General features: G+C 44.4%; 1 protein-coding gene across 3 annotated transcripts in view; it reads right to left on the bottom strand.

Annotated features, from left to right (window-relative positions):
- KIAA2012 (KIAA2012 ortholog) overlaps positions 1 to 17,060 on the bottom strand; it is a 140,207-nt gene that overhangs the window by 41,916 nt on the left and 81,231 nt on the right. For all 3 annotated transcript variants that reach the window (XM_031651451.1, XM_021923887.2, XM_017946794.3), the window contains exon 14: positions 9,507 to 9,644. In XM_031651451.1, the coding sequence (XP_031507311.1) occupies positions 9,507 to 9,644 (138 nt within the window). The remainder of the gene's footprint in view (positions 1 to 9,506; positions 9,645 to 17,060) is intronic.

The following is a 17,060-nucleotide window of genomic DNA, read 5'->3' as shown; positions in this document are numbered from 1 at the left end:
AACTGTGGTTACCAACCCTGGCTACACTTTAGAATTATTTGAGAAGTTTTAGAAAATATGATTCCCAGGACCTAACTCCAAATAATAACAGTCTAACTTGCTGGAGCTGGGGCATTTTAAGGCTTCTAGGGTGAGTCTGATATGCAGCCAGGACTGATAATCATGCTGTTCTCTAGAGTGTTGGAAGAGCAGCTCCTTAGTGCCAAAGTAACGTGGCAGGTAGAGTTGGTGACCCAAGTAAGCCCCGTGTGTCTGATGAGGCCAGATCTGGGCCTTTGTCACCTGGATCCCTGCTCGACCCACAGCTTCATCTTGGTGCTAGAGCTGGAATCTGGCAGGAAGGGTCCTGGAAGTCTCTCCGGGTTTACCCTCATTCTGTAGTGACAGTCACCTTTCCACTTTGTTATCAAAGTCACATCCTGCTATGAGAAGAGACAACTAATTATCTGCTACTTTGGCACTCTCTTTAATTCCCGTCTGAGTTCCCTCACTTAGCGGCTTTTTACCTTGTGTGTTTGTTTCTCACTTGTTAGCTTAGTGTTTGTAGCTGATGATATATACTGACATAAAAAAGCAACACAAGTAAATAATTTTCTTACTTTTGGGTTTCTTGTTTTGGAGACAAAGTCAATTTGGCCTGGTACAGTAAAAAAAAAAAAAGAAACTCACCCCTGAAAAATGGAAAGGAGTAAGAGGCTAAGTTAGAAGACTAGAAAAGAGAAACTTAAAAAAAAAATCCCTGGTTATAAAGCCTTTTAATCTAACAAGAAACTTTTAATTCTAACAAGTACTGAAAGGGAGAGTCAAGCTTCTTCTTTTGGAAGAATTTTAATGCCAAGAAGGATCAACCTTCAGAGTCAACAACACACAGTCGCGAGCCTTCCGGGGCAAGGAATATCTTCTCATTTCACAGAGTGGGAGAAGGAGACAGAGAAACTCAGGGATTTGGAAAAATATTTTCAGGTGAGTCTTTGTTAGAAAAAGAAATAGTCTTAATTTGAAACTCTGTCAATTCAATTGTATGTTGCTTAGAAAAGTGTCAAAAGAACTTTCATTTTTTAGATATAAGAATACACATGTGGCCAGGCGCAGTGGCTCATGCCTGTAATCCCAGCACTTTGGGAGGCCGGGGCGGGCAGATCACGAGGTCAGGAGCTTGAGACCAGCCTGGCCAACATGATCAAACCCTGTCTCTACTAAAAATACAAAAATTAGCTAGGCGTGGTGGCGGGTGTCTGTAATCCCAGCTACTCAGGAGGCTGAGGCAGGAGAATTGCTTGAACCCAGGAGGTGGAAGTTGCAGTTAGCTGAGATTGCACTACTACACTCCAGCCTAGGAGACAGAGCAAGACTTCATCTTGAAAAAAAAAAAAAAGAATACACATGTGAAATAACTTCTATCTAAAGTCATTCATTCACTGCAACAGATTGGAAACAGCCTAAATGTCCCATCAATTGGGGACTAGTTAAATGAATTATTATTAGCTTATACAATGGAATATTATACAACCATTAAAAAACACAAGCATCTCTTTATGAATTAACATAGAACTGCAAGATGTAGTAAGTAAAAAAAAAAAGACTCTGGGCCAAGTGCAGTGGCTCACACCTATAATCCCAGCACTTTAGGAGGCCAAGGTGGGTGGATCACCTGAGGTCAGGAGTTCGAGACCAGCCTGGCTAACATGGTGAAATCCTGTCTCTACTAAAAATACAAAAATTAGCCAGATGTGGTGGTGCATGCCTGTAGTGCCAGCTACTTGGGAGGCTGAGGCAGGAGAATCACTTGAACCCAGGAGGCGGAGGGTGCAGTGAGCTGAGATCGCATCACTGTACTCCAGCCTGGATGGCAGAGTGAGACTCTATCTAAAAATACAAGCAAGCAAACAAAAAGACTGAACAATGTGTATAATATGCTAAAATTTGCATATAATATCTATCTGTGTATGTATCTATCTGTATTTGCTTATATATATATGCATTATACATTCCAGGAAGGGGACACAGGAAACTAGCAATCCCGGTTTTTCAAGGGAAGGGAGCTGAGCAGCTGGAAGGCACACTGTTTTGTACTTAAATTTGAAAAAAAATCTTCCGAGTATATTTCAGATTCAAAATTTGAATTAAAGAAACCTAAATAAAATGTTATGTCACTTTTAGTCTGAGTTACAAATGCATGATTAAAACAGAGTGATAGAAACACAGGTAGTAATACTTGGTGAGTGAGCAAAACAAATGGAGGGACTGCAAATTCAAAACCCAGTTCTGTTATTCTGGCCAAGTCGTGTGTTCTTCCTCTGTTCATTCAACTAATGAACATTTGTTGAGAGTCTGTGCCAGGTACTGAGATAGGCACTGGGGGCACAAAGATGAAAGATGTATTCGTAGGACGCTCACTGACTTGTGGGGAAATGACAAGTCAGTTTGCAATGCAGTGTGATAAATGTTGTGGCAGATTATGACAGGTTTCTGCAGGGCCTCATGGGAGGTGAAGCTAAATTAGGCTGGGAAGGTTGTTTACCGGCAGACGCAGTGCTAAATCTTGCAGTGAAGGGAAGGTAGAACAATTCCAAGCAGAGGAAGCAGCATGTGCTGGCTAGGGGATAGTTTGGTGCGGGGGCAGTGTGAGGACAGTGTAAATTAGACACAGGCCAGATCTTGCATGTTACAGTTTGGAGTTTAAGAAAAATTGCACATGTTATATTTTTCTATTTGTAAAATAAATACATCTTTGATGCTTGGAATTTAACCAGAGGGCCAATGGGGACACGGTAAAGAATTTCAAGCAAACCAGTGATAAGACTGAGCTGTATTTAGAGCACTGGCAGCAGTGTGGTATTATAAGACCAGGGGAAGAGGAAGAGTCACAAACACTTTGCGAACACAAACTACAACATTGAAACCAACATGTGAGAGGCGCTTTCTCTGGTGGCTGAGGTATAGGTCCTGCAGTCAGGCTGTCTGCACTCTAGTCCTAACTCCTACACTTGATATCTTACAGACCTTAGGAGTTACTTAACCTCTGAGCTTCAGTTTCTTCAACTGGAAACCGACAGATGCTGCACAAGTGATCTTAGGTAATCTGTCCTTGGAAAACCTTCCAGCTGTCCTGCCCTCCACTCTCATGCACGGGCGCCTGCTGGGCATGTTACTTTTAGGACCACAGCAGGCTTTTTTAGGGAGCTGCTGGGAGGATGGAGGAGCTTGGGCTGCAGGAGTCTGAAGTGCGGCCTCCAGCCTGCCTTGAGCCAGCTGCATGCCCTATCGTAGAACCTCAGCTTCTACACCTGTGAAATGGGAATAATAATAAATAATTGTAGAGTTCTCAAAAGGTTTAACCAGGAAGAGACATTTGGAAATTCCATGTAACATACCATGTGATACATGAATATAAATGACTAATTTCAATACTTTCTTAATGATGGAAGAAAATCAGGATCTCATTAAAAAGTTTCAGCTTCAAGGTAGTACAACTTTTCTTGTGTAACAGAGAAGTCCCCTACGTTGTCTTCGTTAAAGACCTTATGATTTATGAAAATCATAAAGTATCTTGTGTTATTAAGATAAAAAGATTAATATATATTATCAAATCTCTGCTCCCTTCTTGGGTTCTGCAGCTAGAACAAAGAAGTACAACTAGGTACACAGGCACAGAACAGACAGACCTCACGGATCTCTGATACTGTGGGGTTTTTTGGCTTCGAATCCTAGTTCTCTCTGCTGCCAGCCATGTGACTGGTCATCTCTGAACCTCGGTTTCCTCATCTGCACAGTGGGGATCGCACAATTACTGGGAAGAGTGAAGGGAAGATTACACAAGGCTCAATAAGTGAGGGGCCTGGCCCTTAGCAGGGATCAGTGAGTGTTCCTTTCTCCCTTATGAACTGAGTCCTTTACAGATATGAACATTCTTTCAAAACTATTAGTTCATGTAATTCTTGCTTCACTGTTGAGAGGCAGGTATGGAGTTCCCAGTATTATTATTATTTTTTTGAGATAGACTTTCGCTCTTGTTACCCAGGCTGGAGTGTGGTTGTGCGATCTCGGCTCACTGCAACCTCCGCCTCTCGGGTTCAAATGAGTCTCCTATCTTAGCACCCGAGAAGCTGGGACTACAGGCACACGCTAACATGCCCGGCTAATTTTTTGTATTTTTAGTAGAGACGGGGTTTCACCATGTTGGCCAGGCTGGTCTCGAACCACCTGAGGTGGTGATCTGCCCGCCTCAGCCTCCCAAAGTGCTGGGATTACAGGCAGGAGCCACCATGCCTGGTCAGATCCCAGTATTATTATCTCTGTTTTATTAAAGAGAAAATGGAGTCTGAGAAGCATCACAAGGTCACTTAGTATCATCAGAGTGTCAGAGAAGTACCCCCGGCTCCACCCAGGGCTTCCCAACTACCAGTCTGACATTTTAATATTGATAATATTCCACTTAATTCGGGTTTTTTTCTTTTTGAAATAGAACACACTCATAAATATTTTTCCTGGGAATATTATTCAAGTCTCCTGGAATCATTAAATCTTGAGAACTGCTGGTGATCCCTCTACAACTTTCCTGCCAAATGGTCATCAAGGCACGTTTAAATGATTGTGGAGACCAGAACTTATCTCCTAAGGCATCCTGCTCCATCTTTGGACGATGTCCTAAGCCAAGCATTATTTTCCTGTTGTATGTGAAATCCACAGGATTAAGGGGCAGCCCCCTTCTGCTTGGTGGGAGGCATCTACACTTGCCCACATAAGTAATGCTTGGGACTGGTCTCAAAACAGGCGGGGCAGCTCTAACTTCAGGCACGGCTGGCTCTTGTCCGTGTTCAGGCCAATTCCTCTACCTTGCATTTGAGGGCACTATGTGCTAACTGTGTGGGAACTGCGAGGTGGAAGCTTATTTCTCATTCTTCAGATGTTCTGGGTGTAACATACACACCCTTTGATATCAACGTGGAGTATAAGGATATTCAATTTGATATCTAGCGTTAATAGGCATTATTGCTGTTTTCCTCCTTATGACCATGACCTAACCCTGATAATTTAAAAAGTCTCTGAAAAAAAAATTCTATCCTTATTCATTCATCAATTACCATTTCTTTTTGAAAAAACACAATCGAGTTTTTAAAAACATGGTTCAAAAAAATTTTTTTTTTCTTTTTTGGTTTAGAAAATAGGCTGGTCTTGGCCAGGTGCAGTGGCTCACTCTTGTAATCCTAGTACTTTGGGAGACCGAGGCAGGTGGATCACCTGAGGTCAGGAGTTTGAGACCAGCCTGGTCAACATGGTGAAACCCCGTCTCTACTAAAAATGCAAAAAATTAACCGGGCATGGTGGTAGGTGCTTGAAATCCCAGCTACTCAGGAGGCTGATGCAGGAGAATCGCTTGAACTGGGAGGTGGAGGTTGCAGTGAGCTGAGATTGCGGCATTGCATTGTAGCCTGGGCTACAAGAGCGAAACCCTGTCTCATTAAAAAAAGAAAAAAAAAAGAAAAAAAAAGAAAAAAAAAGAAAAAAAAAAAGAAAGAAAGAAAACAGGCTGGTCTCAAACTCCTGGGCTCAAGCGATCCTCCGGCCTCATCCTCCCAGGCAGCTGGGATTCCAGGCATGTGCCACTGTGTCTGAAATGGTGAAATGGTTTGATTTTTAAATGAACCCAGATGTACTCTGGATCAATCATATTTCCTCAAATCTAAGCCTGATATAAACAAATTATTCTGTGTAATCAGCTAATAGTGTTGCCTTCAGTGTTGTAAAGAGGTTCTTAAAATGTGAGAAGTTCACATGCAATAAATGGAAAATGAATGAATGCTCTCCTGTAGTAACGTGAGCCTGCCTCTGCCACAACATTGTGCTATTACCTGTTTCATTGTTTATCTTCCTCTTAGATTCTAGGCTCCTTGGAAGGTCAAGGATAGAGATGATTCATCTCTGTATCCTCAGTAACTATCACAGTGTCTGATACTCAGAGCGTGTTCAATATATGTTGGCTGAGGGGGCCAGGCACGGTGGCTCACGCCTGTAATCCCAGGACTTTGGGAGGCAGAGACAGGTGGATCATGAGGTCAGGAGATCGAGACCGTCCTGGATAACACAGTGAAACCCCGTCTCTACTAAAAAATACAAAAAATTAGCCGGGTGTGGAGGCGTGCACCTGTAGTCCCAGCTACTGGGGAGGCTGAGGCAGAAGAATGGCGTGAACCCAGGAGGCGGAGCTTGCAGTGAGCCGAGATCACGCCACTGCACTCCAGCGTGGGTGACAGAGTGACACTCTGTCTCAATATGGAAAGAAAAATAAAAATATGTTGGCTGAGGGGAACCGAATGATCAGTGGGAGAGAAAGCTTTATATTGCCTTCACAGAACTTGGGTGGGACTGGAGGGAAGGGCAAAGTCCTGTGGGGTCAGAAAATCTTCCTGGAGCAGATGGAATGTGTCCTCAGGAATGGAATTTTCTAGAAGGAGTGTTGGATGCTTAGCTAACATGATAGGCAGTGTTTTTGATTGGACAGGGCTCAGCTGGGGGCTGCAGTGAGGCTTTATAACAGATGGTTGAGCATAGGCACTGGAACTGGGCTGCCTGACCAAATCTTGCTTCTGCCATTTACCAACTGTGTGACATTCGGTAAGTTACTTAGCCTCTCAATGCCTTAGTTTTCTCATCTGTAAAATGGAGTAATTCTACATACTTAGATTCATTTTATGAATTAAGTAAATGCATGCATATAAAATTTAGAACAAAGCCAGCCACAGAATAAGTGCTCTGCAATGTTAGCAATTGTGATTATTTTTATCTCTTTCCATTCCCTTGTTCTGCCTTGACCTTTCTTATCACCTACCCTCATCCCCTGCAATGTGCAATGCTTCCTACATGCCCCAGGCAAAAATGAATGACATACCCTGTGGACAGGCAGGAGATACATGAATGAATGTAGAGGATGAGTTGGTTTCTACACAGCTCCAGGAGTGGAGGACAGCCTGTGTGCTCTTCTCTGTTTGAACTCATCATCTTTGTCTGTACCACCCTGGGACTGTGTCTTACTACATGGCAATCCCTAAGAATATGGAAGCTACCACATCCATAAGGAGAAGGTCTATCTAGAGAGAGCTGTGAACACTGAACATTTCCAAGAGAAGGCATGGTCTTTGGGGCAAAGACTGGCCTGGGAGTCAGAAAGTGTACTGAGTGTGTACTTTGTGAGTCCTTTGGAAGCAGGCTGAGTTGCCATTTCCATGAGTCTTGAGGGAGGTGGACAGGAAAGTGGGCCTTAGAGATGACAACACTTTTCCTTCTATAATACTGTGCCAAAATTGCCGGACAAAAAAGTGTAACACAAAAGCATTGTGGATACTAAATATACAAGCAATTACTGTAAATTTCCCCACTTTGAATTCTGCATTCTTAAATGCTCCATATTTTCTTTTTTCTTTTTTTTTTCTTGAGATGGAATCTCACTCTATCACCCAAGCTGGAGGGCAGTGGTGGATCTCGGCTCACTGCAAGCTCCACCTCCCAGGTTCACACCATTCTCCTGCCTCAGCCTCCCGAGTAGCTGGGACTACAGGCACCTGTCACCACGCCCGGCTAATTTTTTGTATTTTTAGTAGAGATGGGGTTTCACTGTTAGCCAGGCTGGTCTTGATCTCCTGACCTCATGATCTGCCCGCCTCGGCCTCCCAAAGTGCTGGGATTACAGGCATGAGCCACTTTCTTATTTCATTTCCTTAGCAGCTCTCACCTTTGAACATGCTACACGCTCTGCTTGTGTATTAGGTCTGTTGTCTGTTCCCTGTACTATCCTGGAGCAGGGCAGGGATCTTGGTCTGTTTTTTTCACTGATGTATCCCAAATGCCCAGAAACTGCCAAGCACATAGTAGATAGCCAGTGTTCAAATATTGGTTAATGAATGGTGTCTGTGATGGGATATTTCCTCCCAGAAAGTACGATTCATAATTCTTTCAGCTCTAAGTGAAGAACTAAACTGTTGCTAAGAATAAAAAGGATAGTTTCAACAGTATAAATCATGGAGAATGGCAATATTTTTTGAATACTTGTAGCAAATATCTTTTCTTTTGGGGTCCAGAATCATTCTTCTTTCTTGTAGTTTTTTTTTTTCCTATAGAGATCGGTTCTCACTATGTTGCCCAGGCTGGGGTACAGTGGCTATTCACGGGTGTAATCATAGCACACTACAGCCTTGAACTCCTGGACTCAAGTGATCCTCCAACCTCAATCTCCTGAGTAGCTGAAATTCCTTCTTATAGTTTTCAGTACCCCATTTTCCTCTGTCAGACATACTTTCTCTTCCCATTCTCAGTCCCTGTGGCTCCAGGGTGGGCCAATGGCATTTCATTTGGGTATGGATAAGTGACCCACATTGGTTTACATTCAATTCTGGAATGACCTGGGAAATAGAAGCTGGTGGCCAGCTTGCCACCCCTGGGGAAGAGCCTATCTAAGAGGAAGCCCTGAAAAGCAGGGCCCAGTCATGGACAGAGACAGATTTTGGACAAATGCATGACTCTTAATCAAAGTCCCACCTTGTAGAACTGGGATTGGGGCAGCCCAGAGAATTAGGAGGGTGACCCTCATGACTTCCAAAACCCCTGCCAGGCTATGGCACTAGATAGAGCCACCATCATACACTCGGCAAGTATTTGGTTTCTTCTGCCCCATTCCTGTCTTTCTCAGTCATTTCTTATCAAGGGCCTGGAATATTTTCTCCAGGGTACTATGAAGGATCTGAGATCCTTCCATGCTAGGCCTGGCTATGTTCCTGGTCAGTTTCTTTGACTCCATGGCTATTTATTTCCAGTTCAGTAAGCTCTGAGGAGGGCAAAGAATGGGTAGGAAAGGGGCCCTAAACCAGAGGGTGTGGGATGAAAAGGATGGGCCAATTCATGGAGCATTTAATGAGCACCTTCCATGTGTCGGGCGCTGTGTTCGATGCTGGGGTGGAAGGGAGTGTTGCAAAGATGGACAAATGCCATCCTCACTATAGAAACCCTCAGAACCCTTAACTTGAAATGAAGCTAAGCTTGGGAGATCAATGAACTCTTAGAGAACAGAAAGCAAGGCCAGATATCCAGAAAGGAATTTGCAGTTGACTTCTAAATAGTTAACTCAAGAATCAGTCTTCTCTACGGTAGTAATATCAACTCTACCAAGTGACAGTGGTAAAACAGTAACAATTATTTTAGCTACTGTCAAGATAAAATGAATTATATTTGACTGTTTTATGAGGTAGTTTAAAGTTACTCTTTCTCCTTTCTGTTCCCTGTCCCCCACTACCCAAACCAGACACCCGACTGACTTGTCCCCGATGGCTGGCTGTGATTACTGTCCTAATTTGTTCTTTCTTCATCTGCTACAAACTGCCTATTTTCTGTCCCTTCTGATAATGCAGGAGCTCTGAGGGACTTCTGAAGCTGTTTTTGCACCATGCAGAAGTGTATTAACTGGAATTCCTATGTTTGTGTCTATAAAACCTCTCGTCTTCTCAGTGTGAGATCACCTTCAGGAACGGCGTCATGTCGATGTGCAGCTTGCGCGTGTAAAATTCTTTTCTGTTTGAACATATCAGCCCTTTATTTATACAACTTTGAGGCTCTTCTGTCTTCTGAGCTGCTGCCTCCAAGGACTGCTGGGCTCCCTGTGAAGAGAAGCAGAAAGCTCAAACTTTCATATGAATGATATACAGTGCAATAAGAGCTAGTCCAAATCCCCAAATATTTACAGAAGGCAATTTTTTAAATCATTGAAACAATAATACGCAACACCTATTTTTACTGTTGAAGACACAGAGAGGACCCTATAGAGAGAAAACAGCCCAAGAGTGTTTATTTATTAGTACCTAAGGAAGTGGAAAAAGGGACCTTCCTAGGTCCCAGGGCTTTAATTATTTTATTTAACCTTCACAACAACCCTGTAAGGTGGGCACTGTTACTCCCATTATAGAGACAGGAAACCGGGAGGCTCTGGGAGGTTAAGCAACTTGCCCAAAGCCATTAGCTACTATATGGCAGAGCTAAAATTACCATCTGTTGAAGGCTCCTTTTTAATGAGATATTTTTGATACTTACATAGCTTCCATGAATGGTTATCAAATCTGCTTTGCAGCAAATATGGTTATAGCAAGATTCCAGTTTATTTCCAAGATGACAAAAATGAATTTGATATGTTAGGAAGACTGATTTGAACAAATATAGCAGAGAGAGAAGGAAGAATGAGCTAACAGAGGAGTCTGGGAGGCCCCGGGGGCTCTCCAAACTTCTGGGCCATGCAAAGGGTGTCACGTTTCAGGATACCACACAGTTGGATCTGAAGTTGCACTCCAGCCCATGCCCCACACTGCAACCTGGGTGCTCCTTCCAAGATGCATACTGGATCATATCACTTCTCGGCTTGAAACCTTCAAAGGCCATTGTCCTCAAGATGAAGGCCAACTGGCTTACAAGGTTTATAAGCCCTTCCTGCCTGGCCCTAGATGATCTCTCCTGCTTCATTAGGTCATACAACAAATATTTATTGGGTGTCTTTTCTATGCCAGGCAGAGCAGATAGGGCAGTGCCCAAGGGGACGAAAGTCTCCACCCTCATGAAGAGTGCACATCCATTCCATTGAAAGGGAAGACAGAATTCACAAGGAAGTGGAACATAAGTATGTCTGAAGGTGGTTTGTGATAGGGAGAAAAATAAAACACAAAGTGGGCTGAGGGAATAGCTGGGGATGGAAGTGGAGGCTGCAATTTTAAGCAGGGAGTCAAGGGAGGTCCCATGAAAAAGCAATGACAGGGCAAGCTCTGAAGATGGTGAAGGAAGGTTCTAGGGTCTATCTGCATGAAGTGTTTACTTCGCTATGGGAATAGCAGGTGCAGAGGGCCACACGGACACCGGCCCTTGAGCTCCTGGAGCAAGACCTTTGCACGTGTCCTTCCCGCTCCCCTTCTTCTGATTCTTCTTCGTCTTTCAAGTCTGGCTTCCCTATGCCCCTGTGACCACCCAGAGCATGAGCACCTCCTGCCATTGCCCACAATGATTGCTCAGGCTTGTGCAGCCATCTCTCCTCCTCCTCTAGACTGGAAGCCCCCTGAAGGCAGGAACCATGGCTCTTCCATTCCCATTGTCCCGGCAGTTTCTGGCACAGGGTCTGGAAATGAACACACACTTGATACATATTTGCTGAACAAAAGAGTAACTAACAGGTTATGGCCCACCTCAATTCAAAGGAGGAGGGAGCAATGAAGATACCTTTACAGGAAGTATGTGTTGACCTCCAGAAGACAGTCCTCTAGGGAGCACTGGTTCCTCATTTCCAAAGAGAAAAGTTATTTATTATTTTTGAGACCAATTTGCTGGGGTCACATACATTAATATGTCATGAGATCACTGAGAGTAGATTTGATAATTTCCATATTTTCTAGGAGACTCTCAGATGGCCATCTCTCTGGGCAGTCATAAAGTCTCCCTCCCATAACATTTATATTACTTTTAAACATTAATGATGAATTAACAATTGGTGAGTCCCCACAAGCAGTTATCATTCCAATGAACACCCACACCCTTTTCTTTTGCTCTGAAATGTGGCTAGAGATAAAGATTGTTCTGGATAAACACACGTCCAATTTTTTTTTTATCATCTCAGTCACATATCTGATTAGCTTTTCAGGGTGAGACAGTCCCTCTCCATTTCTCAATCACATGAAAGCATTTGGTCCAAGCTAGACTCAGACAAAGCATTTCAAGCTTTCTAGCCTCCACAATCATGCATGAATCACTGGATTGAATAATAGAAATCAGATGATAATGATTTGAGGGAAATTTCTCCATTATCCCCAAGAGAAGTTTTCATGTTTGACTGGAGAACAAAAGGCATAGTCAAGACCAATTTCAATGGCTGAAATTACTTTAACTCCTTATTTGGGGCTCCGATTGAAGAGTGGGGAGTTGAGAGGCTTTGAGAAAAGTCTCCCCAAGCCACTTGACCTATAAATCTTTCGATAAAACAATTCTCCTTACCATATGGCTCATCTCCCTAATGTTCAGGGGCCATCAATTCTAGCTTGATGGAATGTTTTCAGTGAAGGCTCTATACCCACTGGAATGAAAAGTACTGTTTTTGCTCATTATGTTCAAGTGTTCTAACGAATGAATGATAGTGAAAGAGGATTTGGGAGATGGGAGGAAAAAAACGATTAAACATATAAAGAAGAGGTAGTGATGTGAGAAGAAAAAGTCAGAAAATTGAAAGCAGGAAAGAAAGTCGCATGCTAGGTCCGGCACAGTGGCTCATATCTGTAATCCCATTACTTTGGAAGGCTGAGGCAGGAGGACTACCTGAGTTCAGGAGCTTGAGACCAACCTGGAAAACACAGTGAGATCCTGTCTTTACAAAAAATGTAAAGAAAATTAGCTGGGTGTGGTGGTACGCGCCTCTAGTCCCAGCTATTCAGAAGTCTGAGGTGGGAAGATCCTTGAGCCCAACAGTTTGAGGCTGCAGTGAGCTGTGATCATGCCACTGCACTCCAGCCTGGGCGACAGAGTGAGGCCCTGTCTCTAAAAATAAATAAATAAATAAATAAATAATAACAAATACAAAAATAAAAATGAAAGTCATGTGCTTGGGTGGTTTTTCATTTATCCATTAAACTGATATTTATCAAGTGCCTACTGTGTGTCAAACACACACACAAGCAAGATGATGCCTTTAGGTGGTGACTAGTCTGTGAAGACAACACAGTGGTGCTAGGAGGGAGGGTAATGGGAAGGGGGTGGCTCCTTGGCTTGAGTGGTCAGAGGAGGCCGCTCTGAGGAGCTGACATTTGAGCAGAGAGCTGGATGACAAGCTGGAGCCAGCCCTGGATTAATCTGTCTTTAGCAATCAGGGTAGCTGGTATCTCTGTGGTCTGATTATATATTTATTGAATTATTGGATTATTATTATTATTTTTTGAGACAGAGTCTTGCTCTGTCGCCCAGGCTGGAGTGCAGTGGTGCGATCTTGGCTCACTGCAACCTTCACCTCCCTGATTCAAGCGATTCTCCTGCTTCAGTCTCCTGAGTAGCTGGAATTAAAGGTGTGTGCCACCATGCCCAGCTAATTTTTGTATTTTTAGTAGAAATAGGGTTTCGCCATGTTGGCCAGGCTGGTCTCAAACTCCTGACCTCAGGTGATCCACCCGCTTTGGCCTCTCAAAGTTCTGGGATTACAGGAGTGAGCCATTGTGCCTGGCTCTTGGTCTGATTATTTAGAGCTAAGCAGGGAATCTTTTAAAAGGAAAGTGGAATTCTTTATTTCTAGGCCTGTCTGCCCCAGCCTTCTGGGCTCCATCCCTGACCCTGTGAGGCACCCTTCTGTTTTCCGAGTGGCAGAGCAATCAAAACTGACACTTGTAGCTCTATGGTATGTTGAGAGCAAAGACAGAAAAATAAACAGTGATCAGGAGTCAAGGTCTCTAAAGGTATAGGAGGGCGAAGAAAACACAAGGTTAAATGGAAGGGAAGGAAAATGGGGGAACTGAAGAAAGCAGAGATGCCTGAAGGTTTTTTTTTATGTGAATACTGTGGTGGAGATGATTAAAAAACTAATGGAATGGATAGGCGCGGTGGCTTATGCCTGTAATCCCAGGACTTCGGGAGGCTGAGGTGGATGGATTGCTTGAGGCCTGCAGTTCAAGACCAGCCTGGTCAACACAGCACAACCCATTTCTACTAAAAATACAAAAATTAGCCAGGCGTGGTGGTGCATGTCTGTGGTCCCAGCTACTTGGGAGGCTGAGGCATGAGAATTGCTTAAACACGGGAGGCGGAGGTTGTCGTGAGCTGAGATCGCACCACTGCACTCCAGCCTGGGCCGCAGAGCAAGACTGTCTTAAAAACAAAATAAAACCAAAAAAAACCCCCCACACCAAACAAACAAACAAACAAACCAAAAAAACTGATGGAATGGTGAAATGTTTAACAGAAAAACAGAAGCCATCCCTTCACCTATATTGTACTGCAAATACTTTAGTATTTTCATGTTCTGCTAAAAACACCTGGAAGCCTTTCTCTTTAGTAAATGAAACAATAAAGATTAACGAGTTAATTTGGTAAAGCTGATTTGAATTGCACAGAAGGCATTGCGTAAGTACTTGGCATTTAAAAAGTTATCTGACATTTAAAAGGAGATGCCTGTTAATGAATTCAAGAGCTAATCTTATACTCTGACAGAGTGAGCCATGGAAAATCCAGGATTATTATCTTGCTGTAAACACAATATGATTCAGTTGAGCTATCACACAGAAAAAAGAGAGCACTATTGGTTGCGTACAAACATCTAGACTTACACACATATATAAGATGGCAAAACTTAAAGAGAACATCCATTAAAATTACAGACACATCTTATTGTTTCCTTTCTTACTCTTGAATTATAATATCTGAACTATAGACCCAGGGAGAAACCCTTCTCCCCAGTAATTTTTCCTCCTCCTTTCAGCTGGTATATTTTAAATGGTCACTACCACGGGTTGGTTCTCCAAACAGACTTTGGGAAGTCTAACCTTAAGCAGGAGATGAAATTCTAAATCCAAGTGGCTACGTCTCTACCCTGGGTCCCACAGAGCCACCACAGATAAGGATCTGTCCTGTAGGTGTCCCTCGGGCCCTCCTCGTTACTTCTCCCACTCCTTTCTAATTGGGGTTCCCCATCTTTGTAGATGCAGCTTAATGGCTCCAAGAAGAGTGATTGTCCCTCATTAAGGAGGCTGCAACACTCTCGCTGTCTAACTCCCTCCCACGCAGCTCACAACTTCATTCTGCTGGAGAACAGGCTGCCAAGAGGCTCCGGGAACCTGTGGGCAAGCTGAGCTGGAGGAAGAAAACAGAAAAGAGGAGGGCCTTTGTAACCAAGATCTGAAATATGCTGGGGAACACACCCCACCATTATCTTAATGCTTGAAGAGCGGGTCGGGGGAGCCTTTGCTGAAACCCTTAGGTGGTCTCTCAAGTTGCCACATCAAACCTCTGTGCACACAGGGCATTTGTTGCCTCCTGTGAGTAAACAAAAGGAAGAGTCAGTCGGTCCTCTGACCCTGGGCTCCCCTCCTTGGCTGATAGTGTCTGTCCTTCGACTCCCCTTGGTGGCTCTGAGTCCCAGGGGCATGGAGGGATCTGAGAGATTTAGTCACTGGGGCTAAGGGAGAAGGAGGGCTGGGATTCTGAGCTTTCCTGTCCTCCCATCCCCTCCTAGGGTAGGGGAACCAAATCCTGGAAGGGACCCTTCCTGCAGGCACGAAGGGCCTGCCAACTTTCCCCGTGTTTGGTCTTCCCGGGCCCAGTTGTTCCTTGCCCATGACAGCCTACGGACCTAAAAGCGGACAATGGGAATGGGGCCAGAGGTGGGGCTGAGTGTGCCTGGGACTCCCTGGGCTCCCTGAGATGGGGCTGCCTAGGGAGGGGATCCGAGTGGGCCAGGCGTTATATACACTGTCAACCTCAGGCTGACTTGGAGGGCACCCTGTCTGTGGCAAGGCCAACCACCCTGGCCACCCCTAAAGTCCTCACTCTGAGGTTCTGTCTCTGTCTAGGTTTCCCTGGCTGGAAGGGAGGAGGCCTCCAGTGTGCAGGAAGTCAGATGGACACCTGGGATCTCAGCTCAGCAACCCAGCCTGGCCGCATAGCCTCTTTCTGAGGAGCAGCAGAACCCCAGAGCCACAGGGGGCTTCCACCCCACACAAATGTGCCCAGCAGTCCAGCGCCTGTCACCTGGGCTCATCCTGCTCTTCTTGGCCATGTGAGGTCTGGGCCCACTTTTTACATTCTACAGGCAATTTGGTGCTGGTGAAATGGGCTGAGTGAGCCGTTTTGCGAGGGCTCCACAAGTAGGCACGGTGGAGACACAGTTTGGTAGCCAAAGAAGAGCTTTCTTATTCTCCTCCTGTCAGGAATTTTGGTCTTCATCTATTTTTTAATGTCCTCAACTTTACAGAAGGAGATTTGACATCCTCCTGAGTGTTCAGCAAATTAGCCGAACAGCTAGCAAACATGAGCCTTGAAAGAGAAACATGGCAACCTCCAGTCTTCGCTTCCGTCAGGGGCTCATTTCGTGACTTTGGCTAAGCCATTCCTCTTTCTGTACCTCCGCTTCCCTACCCAGAAAATGGGGCTAAGCTCATTGTTCTCTTCCAGGGAATTCTGAACGAAACTCTGGACACTTTCATTCCAGAGCTTCTACTATAAGTAAATCTTATCTGTGAGTTCTAACTGCTACTGTCTTCGACATTATTATGTGCTTTGTTGATACAACAGAATCACTGTTTATCTGGCTTAGGAGCTGGAGGAGAAAAATTTCAAGCCAAAATAGTGATCTCTTCTGCCCCAAGGGAGGTAGAAGCCAGCTTTTTCTGTGAGGGGGTGGCTAGCTGTATTCAGGCCAGAACTGTGCCTGTGTTTGAGGGATGACACCTTCTATTTTAGACTGGGAGATGGGAGGTCGAGAGGTGAAAGGTGGGAAATCTAAACAACTCCTCAGCTCCTTCCAACTCAAAACTTGAACTCAAAACTGTGTGACTTCCTTGTTTTGTTGGGTCTGGTGGGATTTTTCCAATCTGACAACCGACAGACAGGGAATCTCAACTTGCAAACTGATTCCACTGTGAAAAGGTCATTTTTAAATCAGTTGATTTTTATTAGGAAAAAAAATATGGTGTTTTGATTCCCAGACTCTCCCATAAAAGTTTATCTAACCCAGATTCAGCCGGACTATGGAGTTGAAGTAGTCCTGGTCATGCATGACAGCAGGAGGCTGGAAGAAGAGAAAGAAAAATGTCCTTTCTTTTTCTTTCCTGGGTCCCCACACTTTCCTGACCCCTTCCCCTCCACTGGGCTCTTCTGTCCTCCAACCTCTAAATTTTCCTTTGCAGCCCTGTGCTGTGGGCCGTGGGGCCCTGCCAACACTGTGCTCCTGGCCCCCAAATTCCCTGCCTCCTCTCTGCCCACAGGCCTTCAGCTGTGCTCCCTTAGGTATAGGGGGAAAGCAATTAAGAAACTTTCACAAGGAGATATGAGGAACCCAAAATAATCTCTAA

This window comes from Papio anubis, chromosome 10 (genome assembly GCF_008728515.1).
Source record: "Papio anubis isolate 15944 chromosome 10, Panubis1.0, whole genome shotgun sequence".
In the NCBI taxonomy this organism is placed as follows: domain Eukaryota; kingdom Metazoa; phylum Chordata; class Mammalia; order Primates; family Cercopithecidae; genus Papio; species Papio anubis.
The sequence above is the reverse complement of the archived record's forward strand: the minus strand, read 5'-3'. Positions and strand labels throughout refer to the sequence as shown.